This window comes from Pongo pygmaeus, chromosome 18 (genome assembly GCF_028885625.2).
Source record: "Pongo pygmaeus isolate AG05252 chromosome 18, NHGRI_mPonPyg2-v2.0_pri, whole genome shotgun sequence".
NCBI classification, from domain to species: domain Eukaryota; kingdom Metazoa; phylum Chordata; class Mammalia; order Primates; family Hominidae; genus Pongo; species Pongo pygmaeus.
Window position 1 is genome coordinate 47,768,384 of NC_072391.2, and position 24,721 is coordinate 47,793,104.

Here is a 24,721-nt window from a genome sequence, read left to right on the forward strand (position 1 = left end):
CACGCTTTTGCACTCAGCCTGTTTCACCCAACATTATGTCTGTGAGGCTGCAGTTCTCGTGGGGGTACAGTGATTCATTTATTTTCATTGGTTATTAGAAGCACAGCATTATTTTTAGTATATTCACTTAACAAAGATTTATTGCATGCCAGGTCCTGTTCTAGGCCTTGGGAGAAGGCAAGGAACAAGGCAAAAATTCCCTGTTCCCTTGGAGCTCATGCTCTCTTGGGTGAGAGACCGACAACAAAGACAATAAATAAGTAGAATACATAATGTGTTGTGTGCAGATAAGTGCTACGGAGAAAAATACAAAATAAAGCAGGAGAAGGGATTGGAGGGTGTTGCAGCTGTACACTGAATAGTTAGGGAAGGCCTTGCTGAGAAAGTCATATGGAAGCAAAGACCCAAAGGAGAGGAAGGAGGGAGCCATGTAGATTTCTAAAGAAAGAGCATTCCAGGCACAGCAAAGGCAAAGGCCTGAGTGTAACTTCAGGTTTGGCATATTTGAGGAACAGCCAGGAGGCCAGTGTGGCTGGAGCAGAGTGAGTAACATGAGAGTGTTAGAGGTGGGTAGAGAGGGTGCCAGGGGCCAAACAGCAATTGTAAGGACCTTGGCTTTTACTTTGGGATGGGAGTCATCAACAGAGGAGTTTCAGCAGAGTAGTGATATAATTTGACTTAAAACAGCAACAACAACAACAAAACCAACAGACTCACTCTGGCTGCTGGATTGAAGAAGGGCTGTAGCTGGAGGCGTGGAGAATGGCCAGGAGCTCCTGCTATCACCCAGGTGAGAGATGATGGAGATGTGGACCCAGGTGGTAATGGTGCATATGGCAAAAATGGGCTGCATCTTGGAAATATTTGAAGGCCAAGCTGAAAAATTTGCTCCCAGATTGGATAGTGGGGTTGAGAGAAGATGGGTCGGGTTAAGTGTTCTAGGTTCAGATGTTCTGTCAGTTTTCTTAATTAATTTTCTGTTACTGGGCATTAGGGAGGTTTCTAGCTTCTCACTGCTATAGGCAAGATGGTGGTGAACATCCTTGTAGATGGATCTGTGCACTGCCCAGAATGAGTTTTCTAGGGTAGATTCAGTCCTTCTAATGCAGCATTTTCCAACCTTGGCTGACTGTGCACCACCTGTACAGGTATTTACCTGAAAGCGTATGGGGTAGTGGTTAAAGCATTCATTTGTGCCAGAGGCCTGGGGCAAATCCCCATCTCTGGTGCCAGAGGAAAGGGGGCATCTCGAGGCTGGGGAGGCCCCTGGCAGGAGTGAGAAGTCCTGAGGAGCCCGGGCTTCAGGTCTCAGAGGGGGCCACTGTTTTTTGAGTTCCTTCCTCTCTGTGGGACTCAGTTTCCCCATCTTCACCATGCCAGTGAGTGGGTGGGTGTAAGTGAGCGAGTCTGCCTGGAGGATCCTACTGCTGCTCTCTGCACCTCTTAGGGGAATCTCCTGCCTCCTCCTTCTCCCTTGGTGGGTGTGAGATCCAAATTCAAATCTGTACCTCAGTTTCTGCATCTATAAGTTAGAGGCAATAATAGTCAATACCCTAGAGGTGGAAGTAACTGAGTTACCGTACGTAAAGACTAGCACATGGTAAGCACTTTCTAGATGCCAGTTATTTTCATTATTTTTGAAAATTGACTTCACATTTTTTAAAACAACCAAATATAAGAGTTTCAAAAGGAACATTTACATTAACATGTTAAATGGAAAACCGGTGTCATTTGCTCTGGAGAACAGAAGAATGTAAAATAAAATATATTTAACGGAAACAAAAACAATGCTATTAAAAGCTAATTAGATAGTTTCAGAGCCAAGTAGTCTAGGCAGTGCTACAGAGGTACTCAAGCCCTATTAGTACTAAACTGAGAAATAGACTCCATTCAACATAAACGGAAAAATTGAAAGGAAAATGAAAAAAAAGAACCTTAAATGACCAGTCCACTCTTACCTAACATGTAACCTGTCACACTCCGGAAAAGTTTTCCTAGTTTTGGCTGTGTGTGCGTGTGTGTGTGTGTGTGTTGGGAAGCGATGTGTGTGTGTATTGGGAAGTGGGGTGTGTGTATATTGGGAAGCATGTTTGTGTGTGTTGGGAAGCAGTGTGTGTGTTGGAAGTGGTGTGTGTGGGGTGTGGTGTGTGTGTGTTGGGAAGTGGTGTGTGTGTGGGATGTGTGTATGTGCACGTGTGTGTTGGGAAGCAGTGTGTGTGGGGTGTGTGTGTGTTGGGAAAGCAGGGTGTGTAGTGTGTGTGTGTTGGGAAATGGTGTGTGTGGGGTGTGTGTGGGGTGTGTGTGTTGGGAAAGCAGGGTGTGTAGTGTGTGTGTGTTGGGAAATGGTGTGTGTGGGGTGTGTGTGGGGTGTGTGTGTTGGGAAAGCAGGGTGTGTGTGTGTTGGGAAGTGGTGTGTGTGTGTATGTGAGTGTTGGGAAGCAGGGTGTGTGTGTTGGAAGTGAGGGGGTGTATGCGTATCAGGAAGCATGTTTGTGGGGGGGAAGCAGGGCGTGTGTGTGTGTGTGTATGTGAGTGTTGGGAAGCAAGGTATGTGTGTTGGGGGAAGCGAGGGCTGTGTGTGTGTATTGGGAAGCATGTTTGTGTGTGGGGGGGAAGCAGGGTGTGTGTGTGTGTGTTGGGAAGTGTGTGTGTGTGTGTGTGTGTATGTGTGTGAGTGTTGGGAAGCAGGGTGTGTGTGTTGGGGGAAGCGAGGGCTGTGTGTGTGTATTGGGAAGCATGTTTGTGTGTTGGGGGGGGAAGCAGGGCGTGTGTGTGTGTTGCGAAGCGGTGTGTGTGTGTGCGCGTGTGTGTTAGGAAGCGGTGTATGTGGTGTGTGGTGTGTGTGTGTGTGTGTATGTGTATGTGTTGGGAAGCGGGTTGTTCCGAGGACTCCCCGGTTCCCTCCTGGTTGAAACGTGGCCCAGAAAGAGAGGCACACTGGCTAGGGCACACAGCCAGGGCCGTCCGGCCCCGCAGGCAGCCCCGGTCCTGCCCTGTCCCAGGTAAGCCTGGCCAGCCCTGGAGCCGGCGCTGCGGGGCCGCGGGGCCGCGGGACAGGAGCGGGTGCTGCGGGGCCGCGGGACAGGAGCGGGTGCTGCGGTCTCGGCATAGCAGGGGCGGGGTCCGGGCGGGGGCGGAGCCGAGCGCCCGCGCACCCGGAGCCGCAGCCCGAGCCGAGCCGGAGCCAGAGCCGGAGCCTGGAGTCGTGGCCCGGAGCGGGCCTTGGAGTCGGCGCGCAGGCGGCTCGCGGTGAGTGCTGTGCCCAGCGCCTGGGGGTGGGCTGGAGGGAGACTGTGGGCGCCGAGGTTCCCGTCCCCGGGACTTGAACACTTGGCTTCTGAGCCGTCCTGGCCGCAGGGCTTGGGCAAGGGTTGCCTCGGTTTCTCCTGGGGGAGTCCCAGGATGTAGATGGGAAGTGAGACGGAAAGCGGGTATCTCGAGGTTGGGGAGGCCCCTGGGCCACTCTTTTGATTTCCTTCCTCTCTGTGGGACTCAGTTTCCCCAGCTTCACCATACCAGTGAGTGGGTGGGTATAAGTGAGAGAGTCTGCCTGGAGGATCCTACTGCTGCTCTCTGTACCTCTTAAGGGAATCTCCTGCCTCCTCCTTCTCCCTTGTTGGGTGTGAGATCTAAGTTCAAATCCATCTCTTCCCAGACAGCCCACACCAGGACCTGCAAGGCCACATCTCCCGGCTGTTTGCTCTCCTCTGCTTCTCAGGTTGATGGAGCAGCCATCTGGTCCTGCTTTCATTCCAACAAACTGAAAAGCCCTCCACCCCAATCCCCCTGGGGAGGACCTCCTGAAGCTGCATGAGGGCTAGGGGCTGGACCCCTGCTTCTGAGTTTGCTCTTTCTGAGCCTCTCCTGCCATGGCCTTGGTTTCCCCATGGGCTGTGACCTGGCCTCCTCCAGGGTCCTTGTTCTACAGAGGGGAAACACCTGCCCTGTCTCCCTCCCCTGACCCCTTAGTGAAAAAGACCATAGTGACATCCCCACCACCTGTACTTGCCTGTCCCAATCACTCAGCCATGGGGCTGCTGGGGCCCCTGAGTTTGTTGGTCACTCAAGGCCCCTTTGCCTCTCTGCACCCTGGGATCTGAGGCTGGAAGCATCCTCATCCAGCCTACCTCCCTCCTACCCAGTGCAGAGCCCCTCTGTGACACATGCCCAGTGGTGGGGAGCTTGTTACTGATAAGGTGGCTTTTCAGTGCCTTGCAGCTCTTGTTTTCTTTAGCTAAAATCTGTGGCTTACAGATTCTACACCTTGGTTCCATGTCTGTCTCCCGGAGCCATGCAGAGCATGTCAGTTCTTTCATTCATTCCAGCAGTCATCATTCATGCACTGGATGAGACACGAGATGGAGCAATAGGAAAATCAGACAAAACCCCCTGCCCTCATGGAGTGCACATTCTAGAAAGGAATGGACAGCAATGAAATAAGTAAATACATGGCATAGCAGGTGGCAGGAAGTGCTACGAGTGAAACAAAGCTGGGAAGCAGGATGGGGTGCTGGGGCTGGGTATTGCATTGTATATAGCACAACCAGGGAAGGCTTCTCCAAGATCACGATAGCCGGGCAAAGTCATAAGGAATTGAGGGGTGAGCCATGTGAGTATCTGGGGGGCTGGGAGGCTTTGGTTTTCACTCTGAGTGTGATGGGAGCATGGGTTTGGAACAGAGGAGTCATCTGCTCTGACTTGGGGTCTGGCAGGTCCGTCTAGCTGTGGGATGGAGAATGGATCATGGCGGGTGGGGTAAGGGCAGAAGGAGAGCCCGCTGAGAGGATCATTGCTGTCATTCTGGGGAGAGACCATGGTGGCTTGCCCATGGCCCAGAGTTGGTTAAAAAAAAAAACCCCGACATTCAGATTTGGGATATATTTCAAAGGCTGTGTCGATAGGAGTTGGGGTGCAAGAGAAAGGTAGAGTCAAAGATGATTCTGAGTTTTTGGCTCAAGCTTCTGGAGGTTTGAAGCTGCCATGAACTGAAATGGGAGTTGCTTAGGGGGGAGAGCAAGAGTTTGGTTTTGTGCTTGTGGAGTTTGAGCTGTCCATTAGGCATCAATGATGAGTAAGCAGTTGGGAAAAGTTAAGGGCGGAGGTTGGAGTTGAAAATAAAACTTTGGGCATCATCACCATATAGCTGGTATTTAAAGCCACAAGAGCAGGTGGGCTCATCTAGGGATGGAGTGATATGGAGAAGAGAAGGGGTCTAACCATTGAGTGCTGGGGCCCCCAGTGTTAGGAACCAGCCAAGAAGACAGAAAGAGTGAAAATCAGAGAGTTGGGGTGTCCTGGAGGAAATGAAGAAAATGCCCCAAAGAGGAAGGAGGGAACAAATATGACCAGTGCCCCTGGCAGAGCAAGCAGGCTGAGGGCTGAGGATTGAGCAATGGGAGGTCACTGGTGACAGTTTCACTGGAGCTGGATGGGGAACTTGAGGGAATGGGAGGGGATGGGAGGACTTGGGGACAGCAGTACAGGCAACAGACAAGGGGGCCTGCTGTAAAGGGAGCAGATAAATGGGATTGGAGCCAAATGAAGAAGGGGGGTGTCAAGAGAGGGCTTTACTTTTACAATGGAGAATTAGAGTGCATTGCGCACTGGTGGGGGGAGTCGATCTCTTAGGGAGAGAACAGTGTTGGGGAGGGAGAATGCAGGATGCCTGGGGGAGGGTGGGGGGCTGGGCCCCGGCAGAGACTCAGGACACTTGGAAAGTTGAGCTTCCCTGGGCTTCCCCTCCTCTCCTGTCTGCAAGGGGTCAGTGGGCTGAGATTTCAGCACTTAAGCAAAGCATTTGCTCTTGGCCCCAGAGAAACCAGGCTGGCTGTGGTCTCAGGAAGGAAGGAGGTGTCCAGGCTCAGGCCTGGGCCTGGGTTTCAGGGAGGGCCCACGTGGGTCACCGCTTGACCCTCTCTTTCAGCAAGGAAGTGCTCCTTTCTCTACATGGGCCTCACCTTGGGGAGGACAATGGTGTCTTTGAAGTTGTAGTAACTGAAGTAGAGATCAAAAGGCAATGCAGATAGATTGATAGATTTCACCTGAAGAGGGGAAGCCCGACCAGGTAATAAAGGAGTAAGAGGAAGGATGTTAAGGACAATTTTTAGGAAACAGATAATGAGTGAATATTTTTTCTCTCTCTTTCCCAATTTAAACTGAAGCAGGAGAAACTGAAGCTAGACATAATGAGGAACTTCCCAAGCTGGTGAGCTTCCTGAGCTGGTTAGTGAGAACAGCACTAAGGCCAGGTTCTCCTCCACAGATGTTTAAGATGAGACAGGACAATGCCTGCTCAGAGACAGGGGGCTGGCTGAATTGACCCTCAGGATTCTCTCTGCTCTGAGGTTTCTGGAAGAAGGCCAGGGCAGAGGTGCAGTGATGCAGCTGCTGGGAGGACAGAGCTCTGAGTCACGTGGCTTGGGCGGGCCTCCCCTTCCTGGTGTCCACAGAAGCCCAACGTCACTAGCCGGGCTGTGTATGGCTCACATGTAGGCCAGGCTGCCCTAGGCTTGGTGTGCAAGGGAGGGGCCCCTACTTACTTGTGGCCTGTCCCCTCGTGAATGTGTCTCATCTCCCAAGTGGGGTTTTTCAGTGAGTGTCATGGTCTCCAGGATGCACAAGGCTTTGTGCCGGAATTGCCTGGAATTACCTAGTTCTGGAAGGCTGGTTGGCCAACTCTGGCCTCCGGCTTTTCCTTTGGGAATTTCCCTTGAAGGTGGGGTTGGTAGACAGATCCTGGCTCACCAGTCCTGGGCCACTGGGCTTTTGATGTTCTGCACAAGGCCATCCCACAGATGCCATGCCTGCTCCCCTAGCCTAATGGGCTTTGATGGGGGAAAAGGGTGGTTCCGTCTCTCACGATGAGGAGGAAAGAGCAAGTGTCCTCCTTGGACATTCTCTGGGTAAGAGGAGCAGGCATTGTCCTGTCTCAGCTTGATTCTCAGCCTTCTTTCATCCCTGGCTGCGCGCATGCTCCCAGGCCTGGGGTCAGATGGGGAGTGCTGACTCTGTTTCTGGGCTGTTTTCTGGGGAGAATGGGTGGGTGGTTATTTTCCCCAGGACCTGCGCAGGGGCGATCGTGGGGGCTGCTGTCGCGTCCTTGGCTGGTGTTTCCATAGCTGAGAACCACTCCAGGGCCGAGCCCAGAGCTTATTTTACCCCTTTTTTGTCCTCTCTTCCCCCGTCCCTGGCCACCCCACCCTCTTGGCTCCTCTGCTTAGCTGTGGGCACAGGGAGGAGAACTCTTTGGCCTGAGAGAACTACCTTAGATCCTGGCTTCCAGTGGCCTCTGCAGAGGGGGACACCCTCTTTCCCAAGCAGCCAGACACACAAGTAACCTCATTGCCTCAGTTTCCCCATCTGATCAGTACAGGGCCCCCTGTGCCCCAGCAGCATTCTGAGAGATTGGAGCTTTCTCCTTTTGCTCACCTTGGCTACCGTATGAGGACGGGTACAGAGTGTTCCCCCCACCCCCAGCCCAGGGGATATTTGATTCATGAATATTCCCACAGTGTCTTTGTGGGGGACAATGCTGTGTCAGGCTCAGGGATGCTAGGAGGAGTAAGACCCAGGCTTCCACGTGGCCCAGGCAGGGAGAGAGACACATAAACAACCATCGGGAAAGAGGTAAAATCCCCAGGCCACTTGGCATCTGCTCCCTCGAGTGTCTGGGAATGTCCCTGATTTATAAAAAGAAGCTGACAGCCCTCTTTGTTGTCTTTGCCTACACCCTTTCACTTTCGTTTCTTCAGGGCACCGCAGCAGCCCTTGTCCACGGACCCCATGACAATCTCAGAACTGACCATGCTGAGAGATTTTCTTGGCTGCTCAGGGACCCTCTCAGGGCTTGAAGCTCCTGGAGGGTCACTTCGCCTCAAATTCCCAGAACCCACAGCAGGTCACTGATGATAGCAGTGGCAGCAGTCTGTGCACGGTGGTTTCGAGGGCATGGGAGGGAGGTGAGGGCTCTAGGGCAAGTGTGTGTGGGAAGTGTTGATGGGGGACAAGGCACCAGAACGCTCGGAAACAACTTAGTTTGCACCGTAATTTTTCACTTCGCCTAGGACAGGACCTTTAGAACAATATTCTGAGTCTACCCCTTGGAGTAGCAGTGTGCAAAACACACAGCACAGGCTTGGGGCCCCCATGGGGAACCCAAATGTAAGAGTTAGAGACATGCATTCCGGAGTCGTACACGACTCGTGTTGAAATCCTGACTCTGCCTGTCTAGCTGTGACACACCGTACAAATCACTTAGCCCCTCCGTGCCTCAGTGTCTTCCTCTGTAAAATGGGCAGATCATAGGTACTACTTCAGAGTGGCTGGGAGGGTTCAGTGAATTCATGCAGGAGAGCACTTAGAATGGCGCCTGGTGTGTAGTTTATGCTTAATTAATATTAAGCCATTACTGAAACTGCTGTAGCCTGAATCCAGCCAGCATGAAAGAGCCCCTCTCACCCTGCTTCGAAGAGAATGAATTCCCTGATTGCTTGGAAGATCTCTGTCTCTCTCTCTTTTTTTTTTTTTTTTTTTTAGATAGGGTCTTGCTGTCTTGCCCAGGCTGGAGTGCAGTGGCACGATCTTGGCTCACTGCAACCTCTGCCTCCCGGGTTCAAGTGATTCTCCTGTCTCAGCCTCCTGAGTAGCTGGGATTACAGGCGCTCGCCACCACGCCCGGCTAATTTTTGTATTTTTAGTAGAGACAGGGTTTCACCGTGTTGGCCAGGCTGGTCTAGAGCTCCTGATCTCAAGTGACCTTGGGAGATCTCTTGCTCCTAATATTACCTCAAGCCTTTTAAAATGTTTTAAGCCGGAGACCAAGCATGGATATGGGACTTAGGGGTCTTGATTTAATTCTTGGTTGCTTCAAACTCTGTGGGACCTTGAGGTGTTTCTTGCCTTCTCTGGGTCTCAATTTTCACATCTATATGGTGGGGAGCTTGGATTGGGTAATGTCTGAGGCTAGAACCATGGCTAACTCGGGTTCTGCTGGGGCTGACTTGCCCTGGCCTTCCCCGACCACCCTGCGTCTGGCTTCTGAAGAAGTCCGCACTGACCTTGTTCTCCTCCCCAGGTTGTGAAATGTGCTCGCAGGAGGCTTTTCAGGCACAGAGGAGCCAGCTGGTGGAGCTGCTGGTCTCAGGGTCCCTGGAGGGCTTCGAGAGTGTCCTGGACTGGCTGCTGTCCTGGGAGGTCCTCTCCTGGGAGGACTACGAGGGCTTCCACCTCCTGGGCCAGCCTCTCTCCCAGTTGGCCAGGCGCCTCCTGGACACCGTCTGGAATAAGGGTACTTGGGCCTGTCAGAAACTCATCGCGGCTGCCCAAGAAGCCCAGGCCGACAGCCAGTCCCCCAAGCTGCATGGCTGCTGGGACCCCCACTCGCTCCACCCAGCCCGAGACCTGCAGAGTCACCGGCCAGCCATTGTCAGGAGGCTCCACAGCCATGTGGAGGACATGCTGAACCTGGCATGGGAGCGGGGTTTCGTCAGCCAGTACGAATGTGACGAAATCAGGTTGCCGATCTTCACACCGTCCCAGAGGGTGAGGCACTCCTGGCGTGCATCACAGAGTTCCCAGGAAAGGGGTGCTTAGTCACCAAGACTGCTTTGTCCTCATGAAGTCAGCCTGTGGGGTAACTTGGTCTGTGGGATTTCCCCTAAAAAGGTAGCCAGGCAGGTAAAATTTCCTCTTGACTCTTGGCAGGAAACATACAACTCTTTCTTCTTTTCTTTGTCTCACTCTGTTACCCACGCTAGAATGCAGTGGCACAATCGTAGCTCACCGTAGCCTTGAATTCCTGTGCTCAAGTGATCTTCTGGCCTCCGAGTAGCTGGGACTACGGGTGCTGTACCACCATGCACAGCTAATTTTTTTTTTTCTTTTAGAGATGGGGTGTTGCTATGTTGCCCAGGTTGGTCTCCAGCTCCTGGCTTTAAGCAATCCTCCCGCCTTGGCCCCCCAAACTGTTGGGATTGCAGGCATGAGCCACTTTGCCTGGCCAACAGAACACTTCTGCTGAGAGGAAGTGTGTGGTGGCCGGGAGCTCAGATTCTGGAGCCAGAATGGTGCAGGCTCAAGGTCAACCCTGTGTGATCTCAGGCTTCCCTAAGGAGCCTCTCCAACCTCAGTCTCTCTTGTTTCAGTTTCCTCATCTATAAAACAATGGTAATAGTCAAATGGTGCCTATCCTATAAGGCTCTTTGGAGGATTCAGTGAGTTAATTTGAGTAATGCTTAGGATAGTGTCTATTACCACTGGCTGCTATTTATTATTTCTGTTATGAGTGATACTCTATACTTGTACACTTTTATTTCTGTCTGTTTTAAATTAACAGCACAGCAGATCATAAGACTGCAGTATATTGAATTTATTTTATAATTAACATAGCATATTATAAACTAATATAGTTTAAATGTTTATGTAGGATTTCTGACATGAAATTGCATTAGATCATAGATGTTCAGAGTTGGTATATAACTGCCCCTGAGAATGTAATAACTCAGCAGAGACCATCTGGTCAGAGAAATGACCACTGAGTATTTTTGAAACTCTTCTGTTTTCTTCCAAATAGTGATTCTTAGGGCTCCTGAGAGGCAGATGGAACAATCACTAACATTCCACTTTATAAATTGGGAAGTTGAGACCAAGGAAAGTAGTTTGAATAAGCTCACAGTAGTTAATAAGGGGGCCAGTGCTGGACCAATTGGCCAGCACTGGTCATTGACTTATTCATCCATCATTCATTTATTCATTCATCTATTCAGCCAGAATCTATTAGGCGCTTCATACGTATTTGCTTAAAGTTTATTGTGTTCATAGAGCTTTGCACATAGTAGGTACTCCATAAATATTTGTTGATGAAATAAGTGAGTTATTGAATGAATGATTGAATTAGAATGACACTGCAGTGTTAAAATGGGCTGGGTTGGGGAACATTTTAGTTTTTATTTTTGTCCGTTTTCCAAAAATGTATGTGTTGTTCACATGAGTCTGGATAACCCTAGATTGAGATTGATGAAATAAACGAATTTGTCTTCAAGGCTGCACTAAAGCTGGCTCACATGGCTACGTATTTACAGAGCAGACATAGTACAGTCCTCTCTGATTAGTTGCACATACAGAAGACATATTCGTTATTGGACTGACCTTAGTTTCTCTTATAATTTGTTAGGGGAATTGAATCAGCCCATCTGAGAAGTTACAAGATTGTGTCTTGTCATCTTTAAAAGTTCAGCAATGTGATCTGGTACAGATGGTCTGAGGGGTTTGGAGAAGGTAGCCTAGATCCCTACGGCCCAGAGAAGACAGGACATGGATAGAGGAAGTACATGGATTGGTGAAGAAAAGAAATGGGATAACTCATGGGTCAAAGAAGAAATCATGATGGAAATCAGAAAATATTCAGAACCAAACAATAATGAGAATATTATTTATCAAAATCTATCGGATACAGCTAAAGCAGAACATAGGGGGAAATTTACAACCTTAGATGCCTAGATTAGGAAAGAAGAAAGGCATTTATTTATTTATTTATTTATTTATTTAAGATGGGGTCTCACTGTGTCACCCAGGCTGCTGGAATGCAGTGGCACGATCATAAATCACTGAAGTCTCGAACTTCTGGGCTGAAGTGATCCTCCCGCCTCAGCCTTCCAAGTAGGTGGGACACAGGCTAGCACCACCATACCAGGCTAATTTTTTTTTGTAGAGACAAGGTCTTGCTATGTTGAGGTCTCAAACTCCTGGGCTCAAGTAATCCTCCTCCCTCGGCTTCCCAAAGTGCTGGGATTACAGGCATGAGCCACCGCGCCCATCTAAGGCTGAATTTTAATGAGCTAAGAATTCGTCTTAAGAAAGGGCTAAATAGACAGCAAAAGCAAACATTGAAGATTGGGACTGAGCTGAGTGGGTAGCAGGGATGGGAGACAACAGATCTGAGGAGAGCAGGAGATTTTGAAAGGATTGCACTGCCTGAGGTTTAAGCCTTTAGAATCCAGCTGTCTCTGACAGCCTTTAGAATCCCTTTGAGCTCTGACATTCTGTGACTCTGATTTGGTGGCCTTCCCTTAGTGGCCTTACTGATTTCATTTGGATGGTGCTTGTGGTATAGCCAACCAACATGTCTTCCCAAATGGCCTTTTAATTTCCTGTAAAGAAGTAGTTGTCATTGATGGCAGGTTAGGGACAGAAAATGCTGTGGAATGAAACAAAATGCAAGTTAAAGAACTAAATTCCAAAAATACCCATTGCTACTATTGACTGAGTGAATTCCTACTGTGTGCCAGGCACTGTACCCAGTCCATTCCCTGTATTGTTTTATTTAAGCCTCACAAGGGTGTAGTGTGACTACACTGTTTCTTAACAATGAAGAAACTGCCCAAATCGCCCATCTGGGAAGCGGCCCAGCTGGAATTTGAATCCAGGCCTGTTTTCCTCCAGAGCTTGTGCTATTCTCTGTCTGTCATAAAATGTGGGGGCTTTGTGTGGTAAACTTGCTCAGTTGGGCATAGCAGTTGTTAGGAAACCTGAGGCTGGTAACACCAGCTGTAATACCAGCTGTCCGTCTGACTCATGCAACTGTTAAAGTTGATAGGGCTGAGGTGTCAGACTGAGCTCTGAATTGCCTGATTCCTGTAACAATATTAACTTAAACATTTTTTAAATTGGGAAATACACCATGCATACAGAAGAGTGTGTATACTTCATATGTATAGTGTAAACTGTTCCCATCACCCAGGTTAAAAAACAGGATGTTGCCAGTACCTGGGGCCTTCTTTAATTGCAACTACTAGAGGTAAACACTGGCTTGACTTTTGTGTAAATCATTTCTTTGCCTTTCTTTAATGTTTTAGCATCTTTTAAAATAAATCCCCAAACAATGTATTGTTCTATATTGAAAAACTGAGTAGCAAGCCAAAAATAGCTGTGTAAAGAAGGTCACTTAAATTAGGCTGGGTGCGGTGGCTCAAGCCTTTAATCCCAGTACTTTGGGAGGCTGAGGCAGGTAGATCACAAGGTCAGGAGATCGAGACCATCCTGGCCAACATGGAGAAACCCCGTCTCTACTAAAAATACAAAAAATTAGCCAAGCATGGTGGCATATGCCTGTAGTCCCAGCTACTCGGGACGCTGAGGCAGGAGAATCGCTTGAACCCGGGAGGCAGAGGTTGCAGTGAGCCAAGATCGCACCACTGCACTCTAGCCTGGGCAACAGAGCAAGACTCTGTCTCAAAAAAAAAAAAAAAAAACAACAAAGGTCACTATTGCCTTTTCTTAGATGAAGGTTCCCAAGGCAGGGAAAGCTAAGTGGAGTCTCAGGGACTTGGTCTGGCTTTTCCTTCCCTGGGAATTTATAAGAACCTCTTCTGGGAAGTCAGTAGGCAATGCCATGAATGAGTCTGGGGAAATATTGGGCTCATTGCAGCTGGAGGGTCTGGTAGGGCTGATGTGAATTAGGTACTGTGTCCGGAGGAACATGGCCAGGGGAAGTGGGCTGCTTTGTACAGTCAGTGGTAAAGTTGCCAAAGGCTATTATAGCTCACAGGAATAGGCCAAGGCTAAACACTTCTGTGGAGTGAAATGAATGTCCTCAGCTGACTGAGGCAGCAGGAGTTGAGAAGAAATGATATTAGTTCATGGTGAAGACAAGTCAAATATAGATAAAGGTTAGGGTCAGGCTTGCCTGGACATATAGGAGATAACTGCCCTCAACCTGTCTGAATCTTGAGTCACTGCTCCATTCTGTTTGAACTGGTGGCCATCTACTTTTAGTATACAGCCATCAAGCTGAGATTTCCCTACATGGTCTTCCTGCGTTGGTCTCCTGTATCCTGAATCCTATGGCCTCTTCTTCCCTGGTTTACTACATTTTGCTAGACCGTATCCTCTAGTCAATTCCTTAGAATGAATGTATGAAAGTTAAAATTTCTGAGCTCTCACATGTCTAAAAGTTCCCTCATACTGGATTGATAGTTTGGCTGGGTATAAAATTCTGGGCTGGCCATCATTTTCCTTCAGAATTTTGATTGCATTATTCCATTATCATCTCTTTTCAATATTGCTTCTAAGAATTCCAAAACCTTTTTTTTTTTTTTTTTAACTTTTTGAGACAGCGTCTCACTCTGTCATCCAGGCTGGAGTGCAGTAGTGTGATCTCGGCTCACTGCAACCTCCGCCTCCTGGGTTTAAGCAATTCTTCTTCCTCAGCCTCCTGAGCAGCTGGGAGTACAGGCACCCACCACCACACCCTTTGGTAGAGATGGGGTTTTGCTATGTTGGCCAGGCTGGTCTTGAACTCCTGACTTTAGGTGATCTGCCTACTTTGGTCTCCCAAAGTGCTGGGATTAAAGGTGTGAGCCACCACAGCCAGCCTCCAAAACCATTTTAAAACTCTTTCTGGAAGCTTTTAAAATTTTCTTTTAGTCCCCAGCATTTTAAAATTTCAATTATGTGCCTTGGTGTTCTTCCATTGTGTTGGTCACCCAAGAGGTACTTTGAATCTGGAAACTTCTCTCTTTATGTTTTGGGAAATGTTCTTGATTAGTTTATAGGTGATTTCTTCCTCTCCATTTTATCTCTTCTCTTTTTATGAAACTACTATTAATTCAATGTTAGAATTCCTTGACTGATCATTTAATTTTCTTCTATTTTCCATCTCTGTGTCTTTTTGCTCTACTTTTCTATGATAGTCACAGCTCTATCTTTAAACTCTTGAATTTTTCATTTTTGATGTCATGATTTTAATTTGCAAGAGGTAGGTTTGACTGTCTCTTTTCTGTAGTATCTTACTCTTGTTTTATGAATGCAACATCTTCTTTGACTTAAGGATCATAAGATAGGTGGGTTCTTTGTTTGTTTGACTGTTTTTCACCCTATGTAAACTTTTTCTACAAGTTGCTTTCCCCTTCCCCCCTTGTTTGGCTTCTATCTCCCACATTAGATGCTTTCTCTGGGCTCATGACACTCTTTGGTTTTCTTTCTCAAGATTGACAAGTAGGACTTTAAAACTTGTTGAGCATGTGGGTGAAACTTGTCTACCATGAATTTCACTGTAGATATTTTGGGAAATGACAGTGTTTATATCTTTAGATCTCGCCTCCTGGGTTGATCAAGTTATCTGAGTAGACCACAGACCTTTTGCCTGGGGATGAACCAGAAATTTGTTTCAGAAACCACTTTGATTCAGTCCTCCTTGTTTTAGTCATTTCCTTCAGTTCTGGAGGTCCCTCATGCTGATCATTCCAGAGCCCTTTACAGATCCTAGGGTACACACTGCATGGTTTTCAACTTTCTTGTTTTGGGGTTAAGATTTGGCTTTCAGGAGTCTCCTCAGTCTGTTATTATTCATTCATTCAGCAAGTCCTTGAGCACCTGATTTGTGCCAGACATTCTTCTAGGTGTTGGGGATACCTCAGTGAACAAAACAGACAAAAATCTTTGTCTTGGAAATACACACACTCCAGTCAGGGGAGAGGGACAATAAGCCAAAGGAAGGAAATTACAGAGTGTGCTAGAAGGTGGTAAGTGCTGTAGAAAGTAAGTAAAGTGGGTTTGGGAGTTGAGAGTTTGGGAAGGGGATAAATGATGGCAATTTTAAATAGAGTAGTCAGAGTTCTCACTTAGAAGGTGAAATTCAAGTAAAGACTTGAAGGAGGACAGGGAATTAGCTACATGGATGGCTGGGGGAAGGCTTCCAAGCTGAGAGGACAGCCAGAGCCAAGGCCCAGAGGCAGGAACATACCTGGTAGTTTTAGGAAACAGGAGGCCAGGATGCTGAGTGGAGTAAGAGGGGGCATGAAAGGAGAAACTTGGGTCCACGTGATTCTAGACAGGTATTTTTGTCTGTTTTGGGCCCTGAAGGTTACTGTTGGACTTGGACTCTTACTCTGAGGAAATAGGGATGCTATTGGCATGTTCGTACAGGAGTGGTGTGACCTGAGTTTTGTTTGTAAAGGATTAGACTCTGGCTGTGGCATTAAGGCTAGGCTGTGAGGGCAGGAACAGAAGCAGGGGGACCAGTTTTTCAGCCTGTGCAGCTTTCCAGATAAGCAGGGATTGTGGTTTGGAGGAGGATGGTATAGAGGAGGTGACAAGAAATGGCTCTGTGTGTGGTATGCAGACGTTGGCCACAGATGGCATTTGAGCACTAGAGACCTGGCTGGTCCACATGGAGTTTCCATAAGCACATAATACACATCAGATTTCAAAGACTTAATATGAAAGAAAGAATGAAACATACCTTGCTATTTCTTTCTTTTTTTTTTTTTTTTTTTTTTGAGACCCAGTCTTGCTCTGTCACCCAGGCTGGAGTGTAGTGGTGTGATCTCGGCTCACTGCAACCTCCGCCTCCCAGGTTCAAGTGATTCTCCTGCCTCAGCCTCCTGAGTACCTGGGACTACAGGCACATGCCACCACGCCTGGCTAATTTTTTGTATTTTTAGTAGTGATGGGGTTTCACCATGTTGTCCAGGCTGGTCTGGAACTCCAGACCTCAGGGGATCTACCCGCCTTGGTCTCCTAAAGTGCTGGGATTACAGGCATTAGCCACCACGCTCAGCCATATCTTGCTATTTTCTACATGGATTACATGTTGAAATGGTAATGTTTTGGCTATTGTGGGTTAAATAGAATATATGATTAAAGTTGATTTCATCTATTTCTTTTAACTTTAAAAAATGTGTCTGTTAGAGGATTTGAAATTCCACATGCGGCTTGCATTTGTGCCCTGCATTTTATTTCTGTTGAACAGTGCCCTTTGGGACATGCTTTGAAGGTGGAGTCAACAGGATTTGGCAGATTACAGAGGAGAGGCTTCAAGGGTGACTCCAAGACTTCGGGGCAGAGCATCTGGAAGAATGGGATTAACATTAGCCAAGATGAGGAAGGCTGTCGGTTTGGCAGATGCGTGGGCAGGTTAGGAGTTTAGTTTTGAATATGTTGGAGGTGTTTATGAAACTTTTAAGTGGAGATGGAAAATAGGCAGTTGGATGTGCAAGTCCAGGGTTCAGGGGGACAGTTCAGGCTGGAGATGAAGATGTGGGAGTCTGAGCAGAGATTGTATTCAAATATTCAATCCACGAGACTTGATGAAATCACTTCTCTTCCAAATGATTTACAGCCTGCAGAATCATTTTCCCTATCTTTGTAGGTTTATGTCTTCATTTTGTTTCATTTATTTTTCAGTTATTCACTGTTTTAGTGAGTTTTGAGTAGGAGCCAGATTGGATGCATGTGTTCAATTCACCATCCAACACTGTATTAACTACTTGAAACTCATGTGGTTGTTTGGTTGTTTTTCTGACCTTTTATTGTGGATGGAAGAGAGATGCTTATGAAGTTGCAGTAATCAGTAAGCCTTCCCACATTGCTCCATCAGCCTTCCTGGAAGAATAATGTCTTCTGCCTTTCCCGTAGGCAAGAAGGCTGCTTGATCTTGCCACGGTGAAAGCGAATGGATTGGCTGCCTTCCTTCTACAACATGTTCAGGAATTACCAGTCCCGTTGGCCCTGCCTTTGGAAGGTAGGTATATGTTCTCAGTTAATCGAAGGGCAGTCAGTGCAGATCCATGGTTAAGAACAGAACACACCTCAGTTAGCATCCCATATGCTGGCAGTATAGCCTCCCTGTGACTCAGTTTCCTTGTTTTAAGGCTAGCACCACCCCCTGTCTCATTGGGATTTTAGGAGGATTAAAAGGACAAAAGTGCGTAATGTTAGCTATTAGCTTTCATTATCTCCCACACAATATACTGACAATTGGGCTACCATATATTGAGGGCTAACTAAAGGTGTTACTTACCATCCAAACTCTCATTATCTGTACCAAAAAGATATGGACACGTGTTTTGAGTTAGGGCTGGTATCTCTTGATCTCTGAAATTTAGCAGCTCACAATCGGAAACTCAAGAACCAAGTAGATCTAGAGACTCTGGTATCCCTCAGTGCCCAGGGTCACCACCCAAACTCAGGAACAGGAGGGGCTTGGACTGCACCACTTGAACATACCAAGCATCCTGCCAGGTGCTTTATGGACAATGTCTACCCATTGCAACAACCTGAGAAGTATGTGCTGTTTTCTTCCACCTTGTGGAAACTGGGCAGAGAGTTTAAGTGACGAGGGAGGGGGAGAAGGGTCTGATTGTAAATTGTCCCCACCTACACTTTCTCTTTTCTTGGGAGAAGAAATGTCAGTTGTAAAGAGAGGGTGCAAGCCTGGCACTCTTTAGGGCTTGTTCCTACACCACTGTAGGGAAAGCTCATTGGCACTGAGGCCCCCTGAGCTGTGTGTGGTGCTGGCAGATGGGTCTATCACCCTGGGCTGTGCCCTCTGGGCAGCAAGCAAGCCTGTGGGAGGGGTGGCTGGAAGTCTGTGCCTGGCACTCGCGAGTGCACCGTCTCATTGAAGAACAGGATCTAAACATCAGTGCACCACAGCAGGGTGCGCAGCACGGAGCGCAGGGCCTGGTTTGGCCCTTGGTTGAGGTTTGCTGTTGATATCATCAAGCACAGCTAGTTCCTGTAAGACCAGGCCAGGGTGCAAGATTCCCCACACTTCTAAAGGTGACAATTGGTGTGTTTATTTCTCTATAAAATGACTTTTTTTTTTTTTCTGGAGAATTTTAGTATCATTGGTGATGGCTGGAAAACCTGCATTGGAAATCAGGTCGGAAGAGGAAGATATATATCTGATATGTATTGGAGAGGAAGATATCTATCTTATGGTCTAAGTTCAGGGATCCTGGTATATTCAGAGGGCAGAAAGCTCAGCAGTAATCATCAACTCTGGGAACAACAGAGGTGACATAAACACAGGGCGTCCCCTTTGTGTGACTGCAGATAGTCATCAGTGAGCTCAGAGCTCTGTGAAAATTACTTGTTAGTTTTTGGGTTGAAAATAGTGGGCCAGTGTTTGCTTGGGGGCAGTGAGGCTGTGATGGTGGGGGACCATGCCAAGCTCCTACCAGCCTGGGGCGCTAAACCAGCACTTCCCCATTTCCTGAAAGGGGAACTAAACCCTGACACAGGAAATGGTTTGCTTGCATTACTTTCAGGATGAGAAAGGAAGAGCACTGGCCTTTCAAACACACCCCCTGCATGAAAACTCTCCCTGCATGGGGTGCATGGGGAGGATGGGGAAGTGGAGGCAGGATCACAGACTCTTGTTCGAGTGCTCAGCTGGGGCACCCCGGTGACCCCAAGGCCTTCCCTTGCTAGGTCCACCCAGATCAATCAGGATCATCTCCCCATCTCGAAGTTTAACTTTATCACATCTGCAGAGTTCCTTTTGCCACGTAAGGTAACATATTCACAGGTTCTGAGGATCGGGACATGGACATCTTAGAGGGTCTATTGTTGTGCCTACTATATCCATGAATAATAATGATAATAAGCACCATTTTTTTGAGAGTTTGCCATGTCAGATATTCTTTTAAACTCTGTTTTATCTCATTGCCTCCTGAAACAATCCTTCCAGGTGTATATTGTCCCCATTTTTACAGATGAGAGAACTGAGGCCCAGAAAGGCTAAATGGCTTGCCCAAGTGTATGGTGGACCCAGGTTTTCAAACTCAGGTGTGTCTGACTTCAGAGACTGGGCTCCTGAGCCCTTAAGCCCTTTGTTCCCCTTTAGAAAAAGTCAACTGAGGCTGAGTGGTGAAGGGATTTATCCAAAGCCACCCGGCCACTATGGCAGGACAGATATCAGATTACGGGTCTTCTGATCCCAGCCCAGAGCCCCTTCCCATCATCCAGAACTCCTCCTGGTATCAGTAATGATGATGGCAGTCACTGATGTCTTTTGAGCACTTACTTTGTGTTGGGCACTGTGCTAAGCACTTGACATAGGTCATCTTAGTTGATCCGTGTAAAACTCTGTGAGGTAGTGACCAACATTTCTCCCACCTTATAGAGGTGGAAGCTGAGGGTTAGGAAGTTTCCTTGACTGTCCTCAAAGTCCACAGCTTGTGAATGGAGGAGCCAGGATGGGCACCCGCTGGCTCTCCTATCCCTTCAGTTATGTCAGCTTCCCCCGCAGCAGCCCACTGTCTGGTTAGGTCCCATCTTCGCCATGGTGCCACCTTCATCTGCCTCTTCTTCTGCCTTCCAGCTGCCACATGCAAGAAGTACATGGCCAAGCTGAGGACCACGGTGTCTGCTCAGTCTCGCTTCCTCAGTACCTATGATGGAGCAGAGACGCTCTGCCTGGAGGACATATACACAGAGAATGTCCTGGAGGTCTGGGCAGACGTGGGCATGGCTGGACCCCCGCAGAAGAGCCCGGCCACCCTGGGCCTGGAGGAGCTCTTCAGCACCCCCGGCCACCTCAATGATGATGCGGACACTGTGCTGGTGGTGGGTGAGGCGGGCAGTGGCAAGAGCACGCTCCTGCAGCGGCTGCACTTGCTGTGGGCTGCAGGGCGAGACTTCCAGGAATTTCTCTTTGTCTTCCCATTCAGCTGCCGGCAGCTGCAGTGCATGACCAAACCACTCTCTGTGCAGACTCTACTCTTTGAGCACTGCTGTTGGCCTGATGTTGGTCAAGAAGACATCTTCCAGTTACTCCTTGACCACCCTGACCGTGTTCTGTTAACCTTTGATGGCTTTGACGAGTTCAAGTTCAGGTTCACGGATCGCGAACGCCACTGCTCCCCGACCGACCCCACCTCTGTCCAGACCCTGCTCTTCAACCTTCTGCAGGGCAACCTGCTGAAGAATGCCTGCAAGGTGGTGACCAGCCGTCCGGCCGCTGTGTCGGCGTTCCTCAGGAAGTACATCCGCACCGAGTTCAACCTTAAGGGCTTCTCTGAACAGGGCATTGAGCTGTACCTGAGGAAGCGCCATCGTGAGCCCGGGGTGGCGGACCGCCTCATCCGCCTGCTCCAAGCGACCTCAGCCCTGCACGGTTTGTGCCACCTTCCCGTCTTCTCATGGATGGTGTCCAAATGCCACCAGGAACTGTTGCTGCAGGAGGGGGGGTCCCCAAAGACCACTACGGATATGTACCTGCTGATTCTGCAGCATTTTCTGCTGCATGCCACCCTCCCAGACTCAGCTTCCCAGGGTCTGGGACCCAGTCTTCTTCGGGGCCGCCTCCCCACCCTCCTGCACCTGGGCAGACTGGCTCTGTGGGGCCTGGGCATGTGCTGCTACGTGTTCTCAGCCCAGCAGCTCCAGGCAGCACAGGTCAGCCCTGATGACATTTCTCTTGGCTTCCTGGTGCGTGCCAAAGGTGTTATGCCAGGGAGTATAGCGCCCCTGGAATTCCTGCACATCACTTTCCAGTGCTTCTTTGCTGCGTTCTACCTGGCACTCAGTGCTGATGTGCCACCAGCTTTGCTCAGACACCTCTTCAATTGTGGCAGGCCAGGCAACTCACCAATGGCCAGGCTCCTGCCCACGATGTGCATCCAGGGCTCGGAGGGAAAGGACAGCAGCGTGGCAGCTTTGCTGCAGAAGGCCGAGCCGCACAACCTTCAGATCACAGCAGCCTTCCTGGCGGGGCTGTTGTCCCGGGAGCACTGGGGCCTGCTGGCTGAGTGCCAGACATCTGAGAAGGCCCTGCTCCGGCGCCAGGCCTGTGCCCGCTGGTGTCTGGCCCGCAGCCTCCGCAAGCACTTCCACTCCATCCCGCCAGCTGCACCAGGTGAGGCCAAGAGCGTGCATGCCATGCCCGGGTTCATCTGGCTCATCCGGAGCCTGTACGAGATGCAGGAGGAGCGGCTGGCTCGGAAGGCTGCACGTGGCCTGAATGTCGGGCACCTGAAGTTGACATTTTGCAGTGTGGGCCCCGCTGAGTGTGCTGCCCTGGCCTTTGTGCTGCAGCACCTCCGGCGGCCCGTGGCCCTGCAGCTGGACTACAACTCTGTGGGTGACATTGGCGTGGAGCAGCTGCTGCCTTGCCTTGGTGTCTGCAAGGCTCTGTAGTGAGTATTACTGGGCATTGCTGTTCAGGTATGGGGGAGCACCATCAAGGCTAAGTGTGGGAACACCAAGCTGGGATCTAGAAGTCTGGGCCCAGCTTCGCCTCTGCCACCATTCTTTGCAACACTGTCCAGATCCCTTCCCTTCTGGGCCTTAATTTCAATATGTGATGATGACAGCCATACTTTATTGACTGGCCTATGTGCTGGGTCTGATGCTATGCTTTCCGGAATGACCTCATCTAATCTCTACAACCACCCTGGGGGGTAGGCAGGAATGTTATTATCTCCATTATCCTTGACTTGAGGCTCAGAGAAGTGAAGTAACTTGTCCAGGGTCACACAGGAAATGGCAGAGCTGGTGTTCACAAATCGCATCATTCTGATTACAGGTTTCCTGCCCCCCACCAGTCTGTGGATACACTTCAGAAGCTCCCTGAAAACCTTGAGGTCACTTGCCGAAAGTTTTCTGTAGTATGTGTCCATATTAGGAACGACACCAAATCAGAGGTGACTTGTGCCCCATCAGAGACTTTAACACCCCAACCAGATAGGAATTTCAGGACCCAAGAAATAGAAAGTGGCTGCAGGGTTACAACCACTCTTGGATTCCTGAGGTAGCACGGTGTCCAAACAGGATTTCAGCACTACCTGTATTGCTTAGAGCCCCAGCCAAAGATGTGAGGTTTTGCCCTTTGGAAAATCTGTGCCCCTGAACTCAGGGGCCTCTTTCCACATCTTGGGGGCAGGCAAGGGCAGAGGGTGTGCCTAGGCCTGCGGATCAGCATGCCACAGATTCCCCAACATCCTTCCAGCTTGAAAGGGGAATGCCCTGCTTCTATTTAGAACCTATAGGAAAGCAGAAGTTCTGGATTGAAGTTAACATTGATTCCCAGCCTCCAGGGGCTTTGGGCTACACCTGGATGACCTTAATTGACCCTAAGCATGGGACAAACCTCTTCTTGAGAGTATTAGGATGGTATACATCTTCTCTGGGGGCAAAGCAAGAAGATTTATTTTTCTTTTTATTTTATTTTATTTTTATTATTATTATACTTTAAGTTTTAGGGTACATGTGCACAATGTGCAGGTTAGTTACACACGTATACATGTGCCATGCTGGTGTGCTGCACCCATTAACTCGTCATTTAGCATTAGGTATATCTCCTGAAGCTATCCCTCCCCCCTCCCCCCACCCCACAAAAGTCCCCATAGTGTGATGTTCCCCTTCGTGTGTCCATGTGTTCTCATGGTTCAATTCCCACCTGTGGGTGAGAATATGCGGTGTTTGGTTTTTTCAAGATTTAGTTTTCACCATGGACCAAACACATGGATACCCACTAGAAACTATGTAGTGACTTTTGTTAACCCTGACATAGGGACCATGGTCATTAGGTTAAAGCATAATAACAACATAATACATAACATATATAGCGAATATATATATGTATATATATGTATTATATGCAATGAATATAAATATGATTATACCCATCATGGTCTTGGAGGAAACAGATGACACACTTAAAATGGGTGATTTGAGGAGAGTTTAATAAACAGATTGTTTACAAGCCACGGGCAGGAGTTAGGAAGAGCGAGAGGGTTGGTGCAGGGGCCTGGGGTTAGTAACAGCTGGGGGAGGGTAGACTTGAAGGGGAGGGAGACTAATTAGCTGGGGGGAAGGTATGGAGATGGCTGTCTGAGCTTCTGCAAACTGGAAGAATACCGCTTGGCCCTAACTCCCCACCCCGACTCTTGCCCCTGGCCAGCGCCTTCCACTGGCTGGACCCATCAGGGAGGCCGAGTGGGCTGTCTGCTGGACTAGTCCCCAGGCATCAGCCTCCCAGGAGCCAGAGACAGGTAGAAAAGGGGGAGAGTGGATCTGGCCAGGCAAATGGAAGACAGCCAGCATCAAACTCTATTTCCCTAGGGGGGAGGATCATGATACTTTGAGTGGGAATTTGGAAACCTGTCTGTTGGAGCAATTTCCCTGATAGAAATAAGAATTGTGCACTTTCCTGGGTAGTAGACTCATAGTTTTTACCTCAAGAGGCAAGGCATGACTGGCCTGTGTGATCCTCATAGGCCAGTCCATCTCTGGAATTCTTGAATGGATCATCCATCCTTGATTAGGGATGTCCCCGTGATTATCAGGGTGTGCAGAAGGGCTCTGGGAAACCTGTGGGTCTGTCTCTATGTTCAGAGAAAGGTGAGGGTGGCCTGGTTCTAGCTCATGGTGCTCAGACTGTGGTGTGTAAAGGCACTTGTGGCAATGCAGATTCCTGGGCCTGCCTCTAGTGATTCCCATTCAGTAGGTTTGGGGTGGGGCTCAGGAAATCTATATTTTTCACAAACACCCCTGGTGATTCTGATACAAGTGGTCTCGCCCTGAGAGAACTACTGGTCTGCAGCAACCAGCTTGGTTTTCCATTAGAAATTACTGTCCTTGAGCGAGTTTTACTGCTCTTCACCTTACACACACTAAAACTGCCAAGGCCGTAGGGGAGGGGAAGCAACCATGAGGTTGCTGTGAGTGCATTGTGTGTACGTGTGTGTGTGTGTGTGTGTGAGAGAGAGAGAGAGAGAGAGATTGAGAAAGAGAGGAAGGGAGGAAGGGGAGGGCACAGGCTCCTCTCCCACAGTGCCAACCTGCCTCTCTCCCACTTGAAGTGTTTCCATGCCAACTGAAATCCTCAGCCTCTAGGAAACCCTATATACACAGTGCCCCTATATAGGTTTCTTTAGAGTCTGGCTCTCTCAGACTCTAGAGTGATGGCTTTAAAAGTTTTTTGAATGTGACCCAC

At 48.9% G+C, this 24,721-nt stretch overlaps 1 protein-coding gene across 3 annotated transcripts in view; it reads left to right on the forward strand.

The window, feature by feature from the left end:
* The first annotated feature begins 3,179 nt into the window (after positions 1-3,179).
* The window catches only part of NOD2 (nucleotide binding oligomerization domain containing 2), a 39,663-nt gene continuing 18,121 nt past the window's right edge, over positions 3,180-24,721 (forward strand). The window contains exons 1-4 of one of the 3 annotated variants that reach the window (XM_063655047.1): positions 3,180-3,249; positions 9,074-9,540; positions 17,413-17,518; positions 20,105-21,920. In XM_063655047.1, coding sequence (XP_063511117.1) covers positions 9,082-9,540; positions 17,413-17,518; positions 20,105-21,920 — 2,381 coding nt within the window. In that variant the 5' untranslated portion in view covers positions 3,180-3,249; positions 9,074-9,081. Of the gene's footprint in view, positions 3,250-6,533; positions 6,903-9,073; positions 9,541-17,412; positions 17,519-18,613; positions 19,295-19,496; positions 19,570-20,104; positions 21,921-24,721 lie in introns of those variants that run through there. The other 2 variants (XM_054454622.2, XM_063655048.1) reach the window with 2 other exon arrangements.